The following is an 18,847-nucleotide window of genomic DNA, read 5'->3' on the forward strand; positions in this document are numbered from 1 at the left end:
CCAGGAAGTTTCATATCAGCGCACACTCCGCTGCAGAGTGAAAATCTCATTCTGATCACTAAAGCATCTTTCAAAATACCTGGCTGGCAGCTGAAACTGTCGTTTACCCAGAAACGCGAGGTTGACACAGCAGGTAGAGGATATCAGAGTTCATTAAGAGGCGCTCAAAGTGTGGTGTCACTGCCAGACACCACACTTGCTAGGTGGTAGCTTAAATCGGCCGCGGTCCATTAGTACATGTCGGACCCGCGTGTCGCCACTGTGTGATCGCAGACCGAGCGCCACCACACGGCAGGTCTCGAGAGACGTACGAGAACTCGCCCCAGTTGTACGACGACGTTGCTAGCAACTATACTGACGAAGCCTTTGCTCTCATTTGCCGAGAGACAGAATAGCCTTCAGCTAAAGTTAATGGCTACGACTTAGCAAGGTGCCAATTGTCACAGTGCATGGATCTTACGAGTCTCATTTGTATAGTCAAGAGAGATGTACCAAAGGAAGCATTAAAAGTTAAGTATATTCCAAAACTACGTATTTTCTTTATAGCAGTCATAACGTATCCTGTTCCAGACTTGACGCCAGTCGGCGTGTGTGTACGCGTGCCTTTCGGCTTCCTCCTCAGTGTGGCGTGACTAGCTTGTTACGCCACAACACAAACTAATCCATTTGCAGATGTCCTTTGCACCTTCGAACCCGTTTGATCCGTATAATACACTTTTGATTTGATTCGAATGAATGAAAATATTTTGCCCAGTATTCAGTTAATTTCACGAGAGACACGTGCATTTTTCTTTCATTATCGTGCAGACATCGTTTCGTTGATGACAGCCGATTACGCGCTCGCAGTTTTATGAACGTTTTTTCGATGAGCATTTATCCTCTTTAAGGGGCTCCGGAACGCCCTATACTTGCAATGTTAAAATAACGCTTATAAATTACATCTTTCCTCACAAAGTATTTGAGGTAGGAAGTTGAACTTTTTACAGATTATTTATTGGAATATGGGCTACAACTTAACACATGGATTTTACAAAATTTTAGTTCAGTTATTAAAGATGATTTTTTTCAATTGTAATGAAAATTCACAACATTTTTTGCAATTTTTTATTTATATATTCAAAAATATACAGTTTTTTTTGGAACAAGGCTGTGTTAAATTATGCAGAAGGTACTGTGTAACATTTACTGAAAGTTTGAAACAAATATGTTTGGAAGATCCTTAGAAAACATGTTATTAGTATGAGAAAATAAAAGTTTTGGGAATCGAGCGACAAAGATTGGATTAACTTTTTAGTGCATTCCAGGTCCATAGGATGGATTATCTTCATCCTCTGCAAACTCCTCCTCCAGCTTCCTCTTGTTCCTCCTCCTGTTTACTCTTGCTTGTATTTCTAGACTCTTTACAGCCCTGTCTGCAGCCCGAAGGCGTTCCTTGTCTAAAGCAAGCATCGCTCGTACGATGTTAGAACCTATCTTCATTCCCATATTTCTAAATACCTTGCACCTTACAATGTTGCCATCATTGAAAGTCGCAACAGCATCATACACACCAAAGTGTTTCTATTCCAACAAATACAGTCTTGGGGATTCTCGACCATATAACACTATTTACACTTTCATTGGGGTTTTGAGTTTTTCCGTGAATACACTTTTTCAACAGTTCAGGTGCTGCTAAGTCTCTGAAAATACACTCCTGGAAATTGAAATAAGAACATCGTGAATTCATTGTCCCAGGAAGGGGAAACTTTATTGACACATTCCTGGGGTCAGATACATCACATGATCACACTGACAGAACCACAGGCACATAGACACAGGCAACAGAGCATGCACAATGTCGGCACTAGTACAGTGTATATCCACCTTTCGCAGCAATGCAGGCTGCTATTCTCCCATGGAGACGATCGTAGAGATGCTGGATGTAGTCCTGTGGAACGGCTTGCCATGCCATTTTCACCTGGCGCCTCAGTTGGACCAGCGTTCGTGCTGGACGTGCAGACCGCGTGAGACGACGCTTCATCCAGTCCCAAACATGCTCAATGGGGGACAGATCCGGAGATCTTGCTGGCCAGGGTAGTTGACTTACACCTTCTAGAGCACGTTGGGTGGCACGGGATACATGCGGACGTGCATTGTCCTGTTGGAACAGCAAGTTCCCTTGCCGGTCTAGGAATGGTAGAACGATGGGTTCGATGACGGTTTGGATGTACCGTGCACTATTCAGTGTCCCCTCGACGATCACCAGTGGTGTACGGCCAGTGTAGGAGATCGCTCCCCACACCATGATGCCGGGTGTTGGCCCTGTGTGCCTCGGTCGTATGCAGTCCTGATTGTGGCGCTCACCTGCACGGCGCCAAACACGCATACGACCATCATTGGCACCAAGGCAGAAGCGACTCTCATCGCTGAAGACGACACGTCTCCATTCGTCCCTCCATTCACGCCTGTCGCGACACCACTGGAGGCGGGCTGCACGATGTTGGGGCGTGAGCGGAAGACGGCCTAACGGTGTGCGGGACCGTAGCCCAGTTTCATGGAGACGGTTGCGAATGGTCCTCGCCGATACCCCAGGAGCAACAGTGTCCCTAATTTGCTGGGAAGTGGCGGTGCGGTCCCCTACGGCACTGCGTAGGATCCTACGGTCTTGGCGTGCATCCGTGCGTCGCTGCGGTCCGGTCCCAGGTCGACGGGCACGTGCACCTTCCGCCGACCACTGGCGACAACATCGATGTACTGTGGAGACCTCACGCCCCACGTGTTGAGCAATTCGGCGGTACGTCCACCCGGCCTCCCGCATGCCCACTATACGCCCTCGCTCAAAGTCCGTCAACTGCACATACGGTTCACGTCCACGCTGTCGCGGCATGCTACCAGTGTTAAAGACTGCGATGGAGCTCCGTATGCCACGGCAAACTGGCTGACACTGACGGCGGCGGTGCACAAATGCTGCGCAGCTAGCGCCATTCGACGGCCAACACCGCGGGTCCTGGTGTGTCCGCTGTGCCGTGCGTGTGATCATTGCTTGTACAGCCCTCTCGCAGTGTCCGGAGCAAGTATGGTGGGTCTGACACACCGGTGTCAATGTGTTCTTTTTTCCATTTCCAGGAGTGTAGGTTTTATCACCTCATTGAACCAAGCTTCTTGGTGTGAAGTATTTTCTTTCCCACTTTGACTGCTATGGGCAGGTGTACTTGAGAGGTTAGGTTCACTCACTTGGTTATCGTCTATATTATTTACAGTAATAACACATACCTTTGGCTTTCCAACATTTCTCCTTTTCTTAAAAGCCTTCAGAGGATTTCTAATAACTTTACTTTTACTCATTATTATACTTCAAGAAAACAGAGACTCAAGAAACAGAATTAATTACGAATATTTTCGAGATAACGACAGAGTAAATAAACATGAAACAATCGACAATCACACCAGCGATATATATTGAACCATCACAGGTTAGCCACAACACATACTTTATCTCACATCACTAAAATGTACCTGATGAACACGGACGTTAATAATAACACCATTTGACAGCAGTTTTAACAGCGCCACAGTGGGTCACGCCCATGTAGAACACATGTCAAAAAAAATTTAAAAATAGTTGTAGTCTTCGGAATTGAATAAATTATATATCTATTAAAAGGTAATAGTCTGCAGATTCAGAAAACGCAAAAAAGTAAAAATTGAACTTTCATGATTTTGAGCCTTTCCGGAGCCCCTTAACGCCACTGCGGAATTCTCTAAACTGGTTTTATCTGAAGAATTACAAATATCTGTAAATGCACATTTATCAGCATTCTTCGGTGGATCTCAAGTTCTGTTGTACATGGTGTGCTATCACTGACGCTACTGCTGGGCAAATTACGCAATGGAAATGCATCAGTTTTAAGCACTAGTTTCCGCGGTAAATTTAGCGGGTCTGAATGCAAGTCTGTAACACAGTCAGTTTCTCTGAAATGGCGAGAACATGTTCTAGCGTTCACAACATTCACAGCGTCTTTTTTGCAGACTTGCACCGCTAGCGAAAGCATAAAACACAACGTCTATGCCTTTTGTTACATGTGTGCTTGGTGCCTGTTTTTTCGGACAGTGGGTAACGCACCAGCCTTGTGAGCAGGAGATCCCGGGTTCGAATCCCAGTCCGGTACACATCATCTTCGGTGCGGAGACGCCAGTACGTCCGACAGTGGATAACGCACCAGCCTTGTGAGCAGGAGATCCCTGGTTCGAATCCCAGTCCGGTACACATTTTCACTCATCGCCGCTGATCCCGTGTATTGGCCCGATGCAGCTGACAGCACTAATCCCTTTCCTTTCCTTTCCTTTCCTTTCCTTTCCTTTCCTTTCCTTTCCTTTCCTTTCCTTTCCTTTCCTTTCCTTTCCTTTCCTTTCCTTTCCTTTCCTTTCCTTTCCTTTCCTTTCCTTTCCTTTCCTGTCCCCCCCCCCCCCTTTCGCCTTCAGTTTACATATAACGTGCCTTTAGTGTTTCGATTTTGAAACTTGCAGCAGACAGCGCAACCAGACGTTGCTTGCACACACTAAAAAAACTTTCAGTTGAAAATCACTCAGTACACAGAAGTAACAAAACAAAAACAACATTCACGAAAAAACGCAGCCTCCAGCATGAAAGTAAGGGCGCGAGGTGTTCCACTGTGACGTATTGCGCAGAGTTTACTATGCCCCACTGAGCATGCCGACAATGGTGCAAGCAGCTGGTCTCGACACAAGAGTGGCAACGTCGTATTTTCACGAGTGTCCCAGTTCGCGCCGGCCGTAGTGGCCGTGCGGTTCTAGGCGCTGCAGTCTGGAACCGAGCGACCTCTACATTCGCAGGTTCGAATCCTGCCTCGGGCATGGATGTGTGTGATGTCCCTAGGTTAGTTAGGTTTAATTAGTTCTAAGTTCTAGGCGACTGATGACCTCAGAAGTCGCATAGTGCTCAGAGCCATTTTGTCCCAGTTCGCAGCGCGGGGTGGCCGAGCGTCTTGTCACAGTCCCCGCGGCTCCCCCCGTCGGAGGTTCGAATCCTCCCTGGGACATAGGTGTGTGTGTGTGTGTGTGTGTGTGTGTGTGTGTGTGTGTGTGTGTGTGTGTGTGTGTGTGTGTGTGTGTGTGTTTGTGTTTTGTCCTTAGCGTAAGTTAGGTAAAGTAGTGTGTAAGCCTAGAGACCGATGACCTCAGCAGTTTGGCTCCATAGGAACTTACCACAAATTTCCAAAATGTTTTCCCAGTTCTGCATACAGGACCATGATCAACGTATCCGTGTGTGGATAGCCAGAGGAGAACGAACGTTGCCAGATCGCACGCGCCATCGTTATACGGACCCAGCACCTACTTGCATGGTGCGGAGTGCCATTGGGCACACAACACCATCGCCTCCGGTTCGCGTGGCCGATAATTTGGGCAGCAGCCGTTACAGTTTTTACATACTAAGGCCGCTGGCTCTGCCCTGTCTTCGAGATCTGTGAGACGTTATCTTAACAACAAAATAGTGCTAGGCTGCATGTTGTGCCTGCTGTCATGACTTACCTCGATACGGAGAATGTCCGACTGTTGTTCTCAGCCATTGAGAACATCTGGTCATGGGTCGCCGAGAAGCTGGCAGGCCACCCCTAAAGTTTCACCATAGCTGTTTGTTTTACTCAACCACCTCACATTTAGCCTCACAAGTCTGTCAGGACACCGTTTCAGACCTCTCTAACCCAGAAAAACACAAGCTTGTTTCGGAGAATCGAACCTAGGGACTGCGCTTCAAGAGCTATTAAAGATAACCGCCGTGTATTATCTATACTCCCATACTATTACATAAAGACAAATCGTTGTTTAACTTCATTACCAAAAATTTCGAAAAGTTTTTCGCCGATTTACTTCAAATTTTTACACGTACTGTAATAAACACATGGGCAGTCATACGCTATATATATTTTCAAATAACCATTTGCAGGTTTTTTGTTAAATTATGTGCTGTGAAAATGTGCAGTTTCGTTAACTTTTTCACAGATAGTGTTAGGATAGCAGTGAATTTAAACCATTACACAAATGGTTTCTCCCATCTATATGCTTTTTCTTATAATTTTAAACAAAAATTGTATGCACAAGAGTCTAGTGTTCTTTGTCTTCCTCGCAGATGGTTTTAACAAAAAAAAGATCGTAGTGTTTGCGGCTTATTGTTTTACTAATAGAATAGTACTGCGGCGTTGAATAGTCCAAAATTACCCTGTCACATATGAAAACTATGCAAAATGCTGTTTAGTTAGCGAAAAATTGTCACCAGTGGAAGACATTACAAGGGAGGCTTTGTGTCGTTTATCTTTAAAATTCCGAGAGTGTACGTTCTTAGATGAAGTTAACCGATCTGTTTCTTCCCCCTACAGATATCTTGTGAAAAGACTGTGAACGTAAGATAAGAGAGAGATGGAGCTCACACGAAGGCTTGCCAAAAATCATTCTCCCCACGCACAGTTAGCAACTGGAATAGGAAAGAGGGGAAATAACAGTGGTACACGCAGTACGCTCTGCCACATAGGAAAATGTGGATTGCCGAAATATTGACGTAGCTGTGGATTGTATGGTACGATAGCTCTTCCTGGAGGTAGAGAATTATATATCCAGATTTAATCTTTATTTTAGTTAAATAACACAGTTATTATGCGGGCCCTGACACTTGGTTGATTTGGCGTACCTGCTTCGCGCGTTTGCCTCAACCAGTCACGTTACGTGATTTTGTGTGTGTCCATGGCAACGCTTCAGTGTTGTCACAGCTCGGGAGATGATTCCTGTTTTCGCCAGAAACCGTAAGCGCTTAGCAGTAGAAGGCTGGAAAAGGCACTGTCAGCTTTCTGGGTTGTTCTTTCGTCGTGCTAAAATTATCAGCATAACAGCACGAAGCAGTGTTCGCTTGTAAGATTGTAAAACATCGTTTTCTGGCCGCCCATGTGTGCTAGCCATATTCGCTAATGCTGTCGCGACGGCTAGATTTCGCCTGCACGGAAAAGGGAGCTCGTGTTCGACCTAAAAAAAAAGTTTGTGCGGACTTCCCCTAATCCTCCTAAAAGGGTTGTGGTCGGAGCCCGCATCACGGTCTTGCAGGAAGATTGACTTCCCTGTGAATGCCGACATTAACGACATCCGTTGCGGAGAAAGGTGTTAAAGTCGTGGGAGGAGGCAGAAGCGCTTTAACAGGCAACAGGAATTGACCAGCGAGTGTGGCCACATTCTTCTCCTTATTCTGACCGGCTGAAAGGAGTATATGTTAAGTAATTCCATGGAGCGGTTCGGGTGCTCGCGAAATCGAGAAGTTCAAAAATGGTTCAAATGGCTCTGAGCACTATGGGACGTAACATATATGGTCATCAGTCCCCTAGAACTTAGAACTACTTAAACCTAACTAACCTAAGGACAGCACACAACATCCAGTCATCACGAGGCAGAGAAAATCCCTGACCCCGACGGGAATCGAACCCAGGAACCCGGACGTGGGAAGCGAGAACGCTACCGCACGACCACGAGCTGCGGACAATCGAGAAGTGGCCGGAGCCCTCGTGTGGGGTTGAGGTGGAAAGTCGTCGGGCCTCTGGGACGGAGCTCGTGTTTTAAAGTGGCTATCATTTTGGGAAGTCGGGAGTTAGTGATACTTGCCGTATGGAAATCCTACAAGTCGGAACTGCGTTCTCGTGTGCGAGTGTCGTATTCTGCTGACAAGCTCGGATTTTGTCTAGGATGTGGAAGGAAATCGGCCGTGCCCTTTCCAAGGAATCATACCAGCATTTGCCTGGAGCGACTTACGGAAAGCACGAAAACCTAAATCTGGATGGCTGGACACGGGTTGGAAGCGTCGTCTTGTCCCCGACTCCAGTGTGCCACCTCGCTCGTCCATTCAGCTTAGAAACTTCCCAAATTTTCTAGGCGAGTGGTGGAGATTAGTGAGTCTGGTCTTGTTCCGTAAAAAGAGGCCTCAGAGCAGGCGATAGCCGGCTGGAGGTGGTGCGGGATAGAAGTGACGAACTTGGCTCGGGATAAGTCATGACAATTTCATTTGTTACGGTGAAAATTTGTGTTTGCGGCTGTTGTGTGACGTTTTCACTGTTCATCTGGAACTGTAATGCTAGTTTTTGTTGTAATTATCGGTGGGTGTTGGTCGTAACAAGATGGAGGCGGTGTATTGAACTGCTCCGCGGTGAACATGTCCCAGTCCAGTGGTCGGATCTCGCACTCTGTTTCTGAAAGTAGTTGGATCACGGTAGGTCTTTTACGAGGGTCGTTCAATAAGTAATGCAACACTTTTTTCTGAAAGCATGTCGGTTTTCTTAAAGATTCCAATATACCATCTTATTTCCCACTCTTTTGACTACGAAATCCTATTTTTCAACATACTCTCCGTTCAATTCGAAGACCTTACGCCGCCTTACTGGGAGGACTTGTATAACCGTATGGCACCACTCTACTGGTCGACGTCGGGGTCAGCTTCTTGCTGCATCAATAATCTCCCCATCGTCAACGTAGTGCTTCCCGCGCACTGCGTCCTTCATTGGGCCCAACAGATGGAAATCTGAACGTGCGATATCCGGCCTGTAGGGTGGATGAGGAAGGACAGTCCAGTGACGTTTTGTGAGCTCATTTCGGGTGTGCAGACTTGAGTGAGGCCTTGCATTGTTATGGAGAAGAAGTGTTTGATTGCGATCCATCGATTACTTCGAATGAGAATGTCTGCACGTTCCAATATTGCAAGACTCGCAGATATGTAGGGCCGGACGGGCAGCTTTGTTCGACCATGTTGGGATGATGACAGGCGCTTTACCCAACGACTCGCCATACTTCTGTTCTGTGTCAGGTCACCATAGACATCGTGCAAATGCCTTTGAATATCTGCAATGCTCTGGTTTTGCTTCAAAAGAAACTCAGATCTCTGCTTGGGACGCATGTTCGTTACAGACGCCGTTTCGAAGGCTACCTATAGCGCCGCCACCTATCGGAACTTCATGAAACTATGGGACTGAAACGGGAATATTCCACGATGCCCCACAAGAAGTTCCGTATCTTGTCAACAGAAATTGGCCGAGAAAAAAAGTATTGCATTATTTATTGAACGCCTCTGGTAATTACTGACTTCGGAGTTGTGAGAAGCTTAACGGTGTCTCGCGGTTAGACTGATTTTATCTGTGTAACTGTGCAGAATATTTATACGGGTCCGCCAGTAAACGTTTCCGATTAGATCCTTGGAACAGTGCGTAGCGTAAATTGACTAGCGCGCCGTATATCGTAAAGAATGTGTGGACTCTGATCACGGCAGCGACTGTGACTTAGTGCGATGCACGGACAAAAGGAGCGTTACAAGATTTTAATGTCGAAAAGCGAGACACCGTTACATTAGTATTAATTGGAATGACGGAAGTTCTCAGTGTTCGGGAGACAGAGCTGAAATAGCTGCCACTGATCTCTCATGCTGAAGACACGTTCCATTTTTAAGTTTACAGGTAGCTGATCAAGGCTGCGAGATAGGAGATCCCGGACGGCGTTTGGCAGTCGCGTGGGCTTTGATCGACTGGACGGCTAGTTAGCGACTGAGGCGCGGTAACGAGGTGACGCTCGGCTGTCGATATTAATGGCCCTGCCAAGGACGGGTGACGCAACCGTGCTGGGCGCTTAGTAACGAGACCTGGGAGGAGCACGGCAGCAGCCCAGGTGGACGTCCCGTTTTACTGCGGGGAGTGCCCCGCCAGAGAAAGTGGCCGAGGCGAACGACAGCAGGTGACGCGGATAAATATTTGTCCTCGGAGCTCCTGCCGCCTTCATCTGCATAGTTGTTTCACCCCGACCGAGGACGTTCTGAGCCAAGTCCGTTAAGAATTCGAGCCTGGTCCGTGACTGTCTCATTAACGAAACAGTAAACGGTGAAAGAGCGTATGTTGACATATTCGCAGTGCTCGGAATGTTTTAATCATTAACTTAGTACAAAACAAGTAATCCCCTCTCCCCCACTCGCTCCCCCCCCCCCCGATTCTTTTCCAAATCGAACTTCCCTTTTTAACACAGCGTCAGACGTCTGATTACTTCACAAATGAGTCATTGTGCTAAGCCGGCCGGAGTGGCCTTGCGGTTCTAGGCGCTACAGTCTGGAACCGAGCGACCGCTACGGTCGCAGTTTCGAATCCTGCCTCGGGCATGGATGTGTGTGATGTCCTTAGGTTAGTTACGTTTAATTAGTTCTAAGTACTAGGCGACTGATGACCTCAGAAGTTAAGTCGGATAGTGCTCAGAGCCATTTGAACCAACCATTTCGCTAATAAAAAAGAACGTAAATACCACTTACAGAATATGCCCCTTGCGACTGGCTGTATGAGCAGCGTTCTAAGGTCGTGGGAGATGTTATCAGCATGTTTGAATCCCTCCAACCATTATTACTAGTAGATGCACCCGGGTGATGCCGCTGCTTTGTTGTTGAAGCAGCTCTTCATATGGCCTCACAGCGACTGAGTGGACCCCTTACCAGACCACCTTACCTTAGAAAATAACTGAGGAAATAGCAGGAATCGGAACAGAGTCCTTCAACCCAATGCTTTATTTGTTCAACACGCAAAACTCTAATTATGTAGGTTCTGTTAGCTTCGTATTATTCATCCCAGCCTAATGAAAAGTATAAACGAAAACTGGTAAACCAAAAGATGCTCCCAGCAAGTGCCCTTATTACCAAACATGGAAATGGAAATAAAGTCCCATGCTTCTTGACAGAGCGTAGGGGAACGTTGCAGGAGGCCCACAACGCCGTATTAGGCAAGGTGCTAATTTAGGTAGTTTGCCGTTGCCTTCCTCCAATCGTAATAGGGATGGATGATGATGATGATGATGATGAAGGCGACACAGCAACACCCAGTAATCTTGGAGCAGGTGAAAATCGAACCCGAGACCCCGTGCTCGGGAAGCGTGAACGCTACCGCGAGACCACGAGCGGCGGACTTCCGTTGAGTATAGTGTGGTAAGACTGGTTTGGTTTCTCGTTCAGTCCGGCATTGATTCTAGTTCTTGCTATATATAGGAGGTGGTCAGGTGGCGCTTTGTCGCATTTCCCTAAACCGGGAAACACAGCTTCCTTGGCCAGAGTGTCTTTTAGTGTGTTTACCTTTATTCTGTTATGCGCCTTCATCTCAAACCTATTGGTAGGCCTATTTAAGCGAGAAAGCTCGTGATCTGCTCTTATAATGCCGTGTTGTAGATAATTTTTGTTTTGTTGATTAACAGCATCAGTGCTGAACGTAAATTTGATAGAATAATGATGCTTTCTTCTTGAACGTATTTCGAGTATCATAGTTCCTCTAAAATTGCTCTAAGTTCTGCGTGAGTATGGAGAATCAATGACGTATAAATTTGTCCCCTAGATTAGTCTTGTTATCAACGAACGTATATCCTGCTCCGTCTTTTTGTCTATACCCATCTGTGTAAATCTATCTTCAGGATGACCACACGTGTTCTTTCAGATTATAACTAACTGATTCGTATATAAGGGCACTATACTCTTAAGGTACTAAAAATTATTACAAATTTAAATATAGTTTGTGTTTCCTCATCTCAGACACATTTGTGCTAGGTTTATACAGTTTCAGATGTATTTCTACCCGCTTTTCCCAGAGCACTAACAGGTTCTTCGATCAGAGTTGTCATCGAAGCGTTACCACGTGACGTGCAAAAGGAACGTTTATGTGACATTACGGCACGAAATATGGCTCTGCGTGTTTGTGAATCCCATGTAGACTCTTTGCCGGGTGATGGTGCGATTTATAAATACCAGGCAGTAGTAGAAAAAACTGTATAGGATTCAAGACAAATTTGATCTGATTCTTCCCAGCTGTCATCATACACTTTGTGACTCTCCGTAATATCCATTTCTGTCACAATAATCTGAATATTACCGTTCATAAGAGCATAAAAGAGCATTCTATAGCACTAAGAAGTCAGGATACAGCACATCGTGTTGGACCAGGAGCCAGTTTTATAACTGGTTGCTCACCAGTCGTGGAAAAGGTTGTAAGCTCCACATGAATCGTTTATTTTTGACTGACCCACTTGATCCGCTTGCACAGCTGTCATGTAAGTATCAAATGATGTCATAATTGGGGTGCTTTCTTGTTACAAAACATCCTCGTCACTGTCAGATGCATTTACAAATGCTTTCAGTGCTCATCAGAAAGGAATCTGTCATGATAGCCACGCAGAAACTTCTATTCTAGGCGCATGAACTGCGATCGAGTAAAACAGTCCTTGAAACTTCACTTGTAACGGCAATGCTTTGATCATTTAAACATAATAAACTACATGAATTTTTGTACAGACATTCCAATAATACGCAACAAAAGATCTGCAGTCTTTTAAGATAAATAAATAAAGACAGCATTATGTGTTTATCTTAGACGTAGAAATAAAATTTTGCTACCGATATTTGTACATGGTGTGAATGTTTGAACAGTTGGGTCACAAGCGTAATAGCTTAAGCTATAACCAGGGGGAGAAAGCTTTACATTTGAGCCCTAAGTAGAATGTGTAGAAATACAAACTATGGGCGTGAGCTTGGAGTAGCATAACTTCCCGCATTCTTCTTGATCGTTCTTCTTAGATTGTGTCTGCAAGTCGCCTCAGTCGTTGACACTAAATGTCAGCAGTGATTGGCTAAACTTCGGGAGAGCAATTCGTAGTACACCACACCGTCGTTTTTCCTCCAGATGCATAACATTGTTTTTCGTTTATGCGCGCATATCTTTGAGCCGGTGAGTTGCTGCTTCAACCATTAGTTTCTTTTCCTTATGTTATCATAGAGACACTATTTCTCGTCACCAGTAACGACACTGGTTAGGAATTCTAGCTGTTGTTCACGAGCCAATTGAAGACCAACAAGCCGAGATTCACATATGGCCACCCACTGATTTTTTATGATTTTGGTTTAAAGCATGCGGCGCCCATCCCCCCCCCCCCCCCATTTTTGAACCTTCCCCATTGCATGTGAATGTCGCGCGATGGTGGAATGATCACATTTCATCACATTTGCCAGTTCTGGAGTACACTGACATTTATCACTGTGGATTAATGCGTTTAAACGATTTTCATCAAATCCCGAAGGTCTTATTGAGCGTGGAAAATGGTTCAAATGGCTCTGAGCACTATGGGACTCAACATCAGTGGTCATAAGTCCCCTAGGACTTAGAACTACTTAAACCTAACTAACCTAAGGACATCACACACATCCATGCCCGAGGCAGGATTCGAACCTGCGACCGTAGCAGTCGCGCGGTTCCTGACTGAGCGCCTAGAACCGCTAGACCACCGCGGCCGGCTATTGAGCGTGGAGAGTCATTAATGTCAACACGATCCTCTTCAAAACGAGTAAACCATTTTCCTGCCGTGCTCTGTCTAATGGTATTATCCCCACACACAGCGCAAACAGTTCCTCGGCCCCGAATTCGGATGGATCTCCGCCGAGGTCCGAAAGATTCCATTCCCCCGATGGTGTACCGTTGTTTCTTCCGCCGAATTTTTGGGGGTTTCGGGATGCTGTTGTTTTTTACACCGATGGCTCTAAATCTGCTGATCGTGTGGGATATGCCTTCACGTCCTATGTTGGCACGGAAAATCATCTCCTGCCACCTACATGTGAGGTGTTTACTTCGGAATTGATGGCAATTTCCCAGGCCTGTACCTTCAATAAACAGTCCCAACACAACCGCGTTTTGTTATGTACGGACTCAATGAGTGGCCTTCTGGCTATTGACCGGTAGTATTCCCGCCATCCCTTGGTCTCTGCCATCCATGACCATCTCGCTGATCTTCACCGCGCTGCTTCTTCCGTTGACTTCCTTTGGGTCCCTGGCCATGTGGGTATCCCAGGTAATGAGCTTGCTGATCGTTTGGCTGGGGGAGCAGTCACTTACTCCCATTCTCTGTAACCCCTCCTGCAACGGATTTACGGCTTGACATCAAACCCCACTTCGCACAATCATGGGCGAACTCTTGGGAGGCTACCTCCCTGTCTAATAAACTTCGTGCGATTAGGGTGACACCAGGCCCTTGGCGTTCTTCCTTCCGCCTCTCCCGAAAGGCCTCAACCACCCTGTGTCGTCTCCGCATCGGCCATACCAGGCTGACCTATGGTTTTCTTTTGCGTAATGAGCCACACCCACTTCGTGGTTGTGGAGCCTTCCAGTCAGTAGCCTACATTTTGGTGGAATGGCCCCTTCTTTTGGCTCTGCGTACTAAGTACCGACTTCCCCGCACTTTAATGTTCGCTGACGATTCCCCGATGGTCGAACTGGTTCTCAGTTTCCTCCGTGAAAATGGTTTTTATTCTCAGTTTTAAGGTTTTTAATCTCACTCTGGTGTTGGGTCAGGGCGGTGAGTGTTGGGGTATCTCCCACTGTAAGCCATGTTTGTAGATTCCCGACTCACCTCCCTGACCGAGATCCTCTTTTCTTCCCCTTTTACCCTTTTTTTAAGGATTAGTTAGTCTCCTTTTCCCATACGTACTTCTACATTCTAGCGGTTGCACTTTTTAAGTCGCAGGTGGTCTTGCCTCTGCTGCTTCAGCATAGCGTTGGGTTCGTTCTGTTGCTGACTTCCCTCATTTTGGAAAGAGAAACAGCATTGGTCGTATTTTTTTATTTTATTATCCGCAAAATCGATTTTCGGTCACTTAGTGACCATCCTCAGTGCTGTAATGTACAATTAAAATTGGTAGGCACTGGTATCAACAAGCTTTTATGTGATCACTCTAAGCTTGTTGATACCAGTGCCTACCAATTTTAATTGTATATTACAGCACTGAGGATGGTCACTAAGTGACCGAAAACCGATTTTGCGGATAATAAAACAAAAAAAATACGACCAATGCTGTTTCTCCTTCCAATTATATCCATTATCTGGTCGTGGTGCACAGAACACTCCATGGAGTCGCCAATTCCCTCATTTTGTTTTTACCGTTGACAACATGAATGCCTTTTTACATTTTTAGCCTTTTCCCTTTTATTGTTCTGACTTTCCTGAGATGTCACACTAGCGGAATGAACCACCTTTGAAATAAGGGACTGATGACCTTGCTGTTTGGTCCCTTAAACCCCGAACAACCAACCAACCGAAAGGCCTCAACCACCCTGTGTCGTCTCCGCATCGGCCATACCAGGCTGACCTGTGGGTTTCTTTTGCGCAATGAGCCACCCCACTGGTTGCGGAGCCTTCCAGTCAGCAGCCCACATTTTGGTGGAATGGCCCCTTCTTTTGGCTCTGCGTACTAAGTACCGACTTCCCCGCACTTTACCTTCAATGTTCGCTGACGATTCCCCGATGGTCGAACTGGTTCTCAGTTTCCTCTGTGAAAGTGGTTTTTATTCTCAGTTTTAAGGATTTTAATCTCACTCTGGTGTTGGGTCAGGGTGGTGAGGGTTGGGGTGTCTCCCACTGTAAGGTGTGTTCGGAGATTCCCGACTCCCCTCCTCGGCCAAGATCCTCTTTTCCTTTTACTCTGTTTTTATCAATTTTTAGAATTGGTTAGTCTCCTTTTCCCATACGCACTTCTACATTCTAGCGGATCTACATCTACACTCCGCAAGCCACCTGACGGTGTGTGGCGGAGGGTACATTGAGTACCCCTATCGGTTCTCCCTTCTATTCCGGTCTCATATTGTTCGTGGAAAGAAAGCTTGTCGGTATGCCTCTGTGTGGGCTCTAATCTCTCTGATTTTATCCTCATGGTCTCTTCGCGTGATACACGTAGGAGGGAGCAATATACAGCTTGACTCTTCGGTGAAGGTATGTTCTCGAAACTTCAACAAAACCCCGTACCGAGCTACTGAGCGTCTCTCCTGCAGAGTCTTCCACTGGAGTTTATCATCTCCGTTAGGCTTTCGCGATTTCTAAATGATCCTGTAACGAAGCGCGCTGCTCTCCGTTGGATCTTCTCTATCTCTTCCATCAACCCTATCTGGTACGGATACCACACTGCTAAGCAGTATTCAAGCAGTGGGCGAACAAGCGTACTGTAACCTACTTCCTTTGTTTTCGGATTGCATTTCCTTAGGATTTTACCAATGAATCTGTCTGGCATCTGCTTTACCGATGATCAACCTTATATGATCATTCCATTTTAAATCACTCCTATTGCGTACTCCCAGATAATTTATGGAGTTAACTATTTGCTGACCTGCTATATTGTAGATAAATGATAAGGGATTTTTCTTTCTATGTATGCGCAGCACATTACACTTGTCTACATTGAGATTCAATTGCCATTCCCTGCACCATGTGTCAATTCGCTGCAGATCCTCCTGCATTTCAGTACAATTTTCCATTGTTACAACCTCTCGATATACCACAGCATCATCCGCAAAAAGCCTCAGTGAACTTCCGATGTCATGCACAACGCTTTTAAATAGCAGGTGGTCTTGCTTCTACTGCTTCAGAGGTGGGATATTTCCTGCCTCTAGCATTACCTTGGGGTTGGTTGCTCTCTTGCTGCCCTCCCTCATTTTGTCTTTACCATTGACGGCACGACTGCACTTTTACGTTTTTTTTCAGCCTTTTCCCATTCTCACTTTTCTGAGATGTCAAACTGCCACAGCGCAAACGTCTCTAGCTCCCTCTGCTACTCTCGCGTTCCATATTGAACTCAGGCAGATGTACGAAACGTCCCGATTTTTCTACTTGACACTCAGTTATCTAGCGTCCACAGCTCCACTCGTACTATCTCCAAATGACAATATGCAGACTCAAATAGCAACAGTGAGCAACAAATAAAAAATGACAATCGATAAATAAACCCATAGCAACCTGAATATCAACATGCAAACAAAAACGCTACGAACGTATGCAACAACGCAATAATTAAATTTCGAGCGCTAGAACGAACTCCTTTTCGGGTGCTATCTAGCAGCAGATAACAGCAAGGTTAACGTTGTGCGTAAGTAAGATGTTAGCGTAAAGAGGAGGCAGGTATTCCCGCAGTGGAGCTGGCCACGCAATGTGTGACGGCGCTGCCGGTTGCGGTGTGTTGCAGGCGCGCTCCGAGGAGCAGGTGTCGGCGTGGCTGCAGTCTGCCGAGCACGTGTGGCTGGTGCACCGCGCCGGCTTTTCGGCCGCCCGCCGCTGCCCCACGCCCGCCGACAGCGACTCCGACGGCGACGCCGCCACCTCGGGCAAGCTGCGCATCTGCCTCGACGCCACCGGCGACACGCTGCTCGTCGACGAAGACGACGTCGAGAAGGTTAGTAGGAGGCGCTGCTCCCAGGCGCCGCGCCTGTCTCCGCACCAGGGCCTTCAGCTGTGCAGAAGCCCGTTATCAGAGTGGGAACTGGTTTACTGCACAGTAGGCGCATATACGAGGGCTAGCGGGGGGGGGGGGGCCGTTAAGGGATGATGACTCCGCCCCACAAAATGCAGAATCACTACCAAACACAAAAGTTGTGCTTCATTATTATTACGCTACTGGCTATTAAAATCGCTACACCAAGAAGAAATGCAGATGATAAACGGGTATTCATTGGACAAATATACGAGGGCGGTTCAGAAAGTAACCTCCGATTGGTCACAGTGCGGGTTGTGGGGGGAGTAGCGATGCCATCTGTGCGTTCACGCACTCAACAGGTCAGTCGGCATCAAGCCGTGGTCGAGTGAACGTCGTACCTGCGCTAGTTTAGTTTTTGTGGCAGTTTGAAATGTGTGCTGCAATAGAAAACCCCGCCAAATGTGAAGTGCGTGCTGTCATAAGGTTTTTTACAGCCAAAGGATATTCTGCAGCAGCTATTCATCGTGAGCTTTGTGCCGTGTACGGACCAAGAGTTATGAGTGAAGGAGTTGTCCGTGAATGGGTACGTTTATTTAAAAGTTGACGAGAAAACGTTCATGATGAAGAGAGGAGTGGTAGACCATCATTGGTGACTGACGAACTCGTTCAGACAGTTGATGCAAAAGTTCGTGAAAATCGACGTTTCTCAATGTCGGAGTTGTCTACTGGTTTCCACAGATTTCTAAGACTCTATTGTACGAGATAGTGACAGCAAGATTGGGTTACCGTAAGTTCTGTGCACGATGGGTGCCCAAAATTCTTACCGACCACCACAAAACTCAAAGAATGGCCTCTGCATTAGACTTTCTGTCACGTTATGAGGACGAAGGAGAACCATTGTTAAACAGAATCGTGACCGGTGACGAGACCTGGATTAAGTACGTGAACCCTGAGACAAAAGAACAATCAAAGATGTGGGCACATTCAAATTCGCCTACCAAACCAAGAAAAGCCTCGCAAGATTTTTCTGCCAGAAAACTGATGGCAACGGTGTTTTGGGATGCCAAAGGGGTGTTGTTGGTTGAATTCATGGAACGTGGTACGACCATTAATCAAGACGTGTACTGTGAAACAATAAAAAAGTTACGACGGGCTATACAGAACAAACGCCGTGGTATGCTGACTTCCGGTATCGTTTTTTTGCACGATAACGCCCGTCCTCACTCTGCTCGCAGAACAACGGCCCTTCTTGAGTCCTTCAAGTGGGACGTTATCAACCATCCACCTTACAGCCCAGACCTGGCGCCAAGTGATTATCACCTCTTCATGCATTTGAAGAAATGGCTCGAGTCACAGCGGTTTGATGACGACGAAGAGCTCAAAGATGCGGTCACAGGCTGGCTCCAGGCACAAGCGGGTGATTTTTATGCAGAAGGAATTTCAAAGCTTGTGAAGAGATACGATAAGTGCCTGAATCGCTATGGAGACTATGTAGAAAAATAGTGCAAAGATGTAGTTGTAAGATGTGTATATTAAAATATTTTTATTTAACTTGGTGTATTTTTTTAAATCAACCGGAGGTTACTTTCTGAA

At 46.4% G+C, this 18,847-nt stretch overlaps 1 protein-coding gene across 1 annotated transcript in view; it reads left to right on the forward strand.

Annotated features, from left to right (window-relative positions):
- Positions 1–18,847, forward strand: part of LOC126204302 (unconventional myosin-XVIIIa) — a 410,872-nt gene that overhangs the window by 164,957 nt on the left and 227,068 nt on the right. The window contains exon 2 of the mRNA XM_049938689.1: positions 17,027–17,233. Coding sequence (XP_049794646.1) covers positions 17,027–17,233 — 207 coding nt within the window. The remainder of the gene's footprint in view (positions 1–17,026; positions 17,234–18,847) is intronic.

This window comes from Schistocerca nitens, chromosome 9, assembly GCF_023898315.1.
Source record: "Schistocerca nitens isolate TAMUIC-IGC-003100 chromosome 9, iqSchNite1.1, whole genome shotgun sequence".
Classification (NCBI taxonomy): Eukaryota; Metazoa; Arthropoda; class Insecta; order Orthoptera; family Acrididae; genus Schistocerca; species Schistocerca nitens.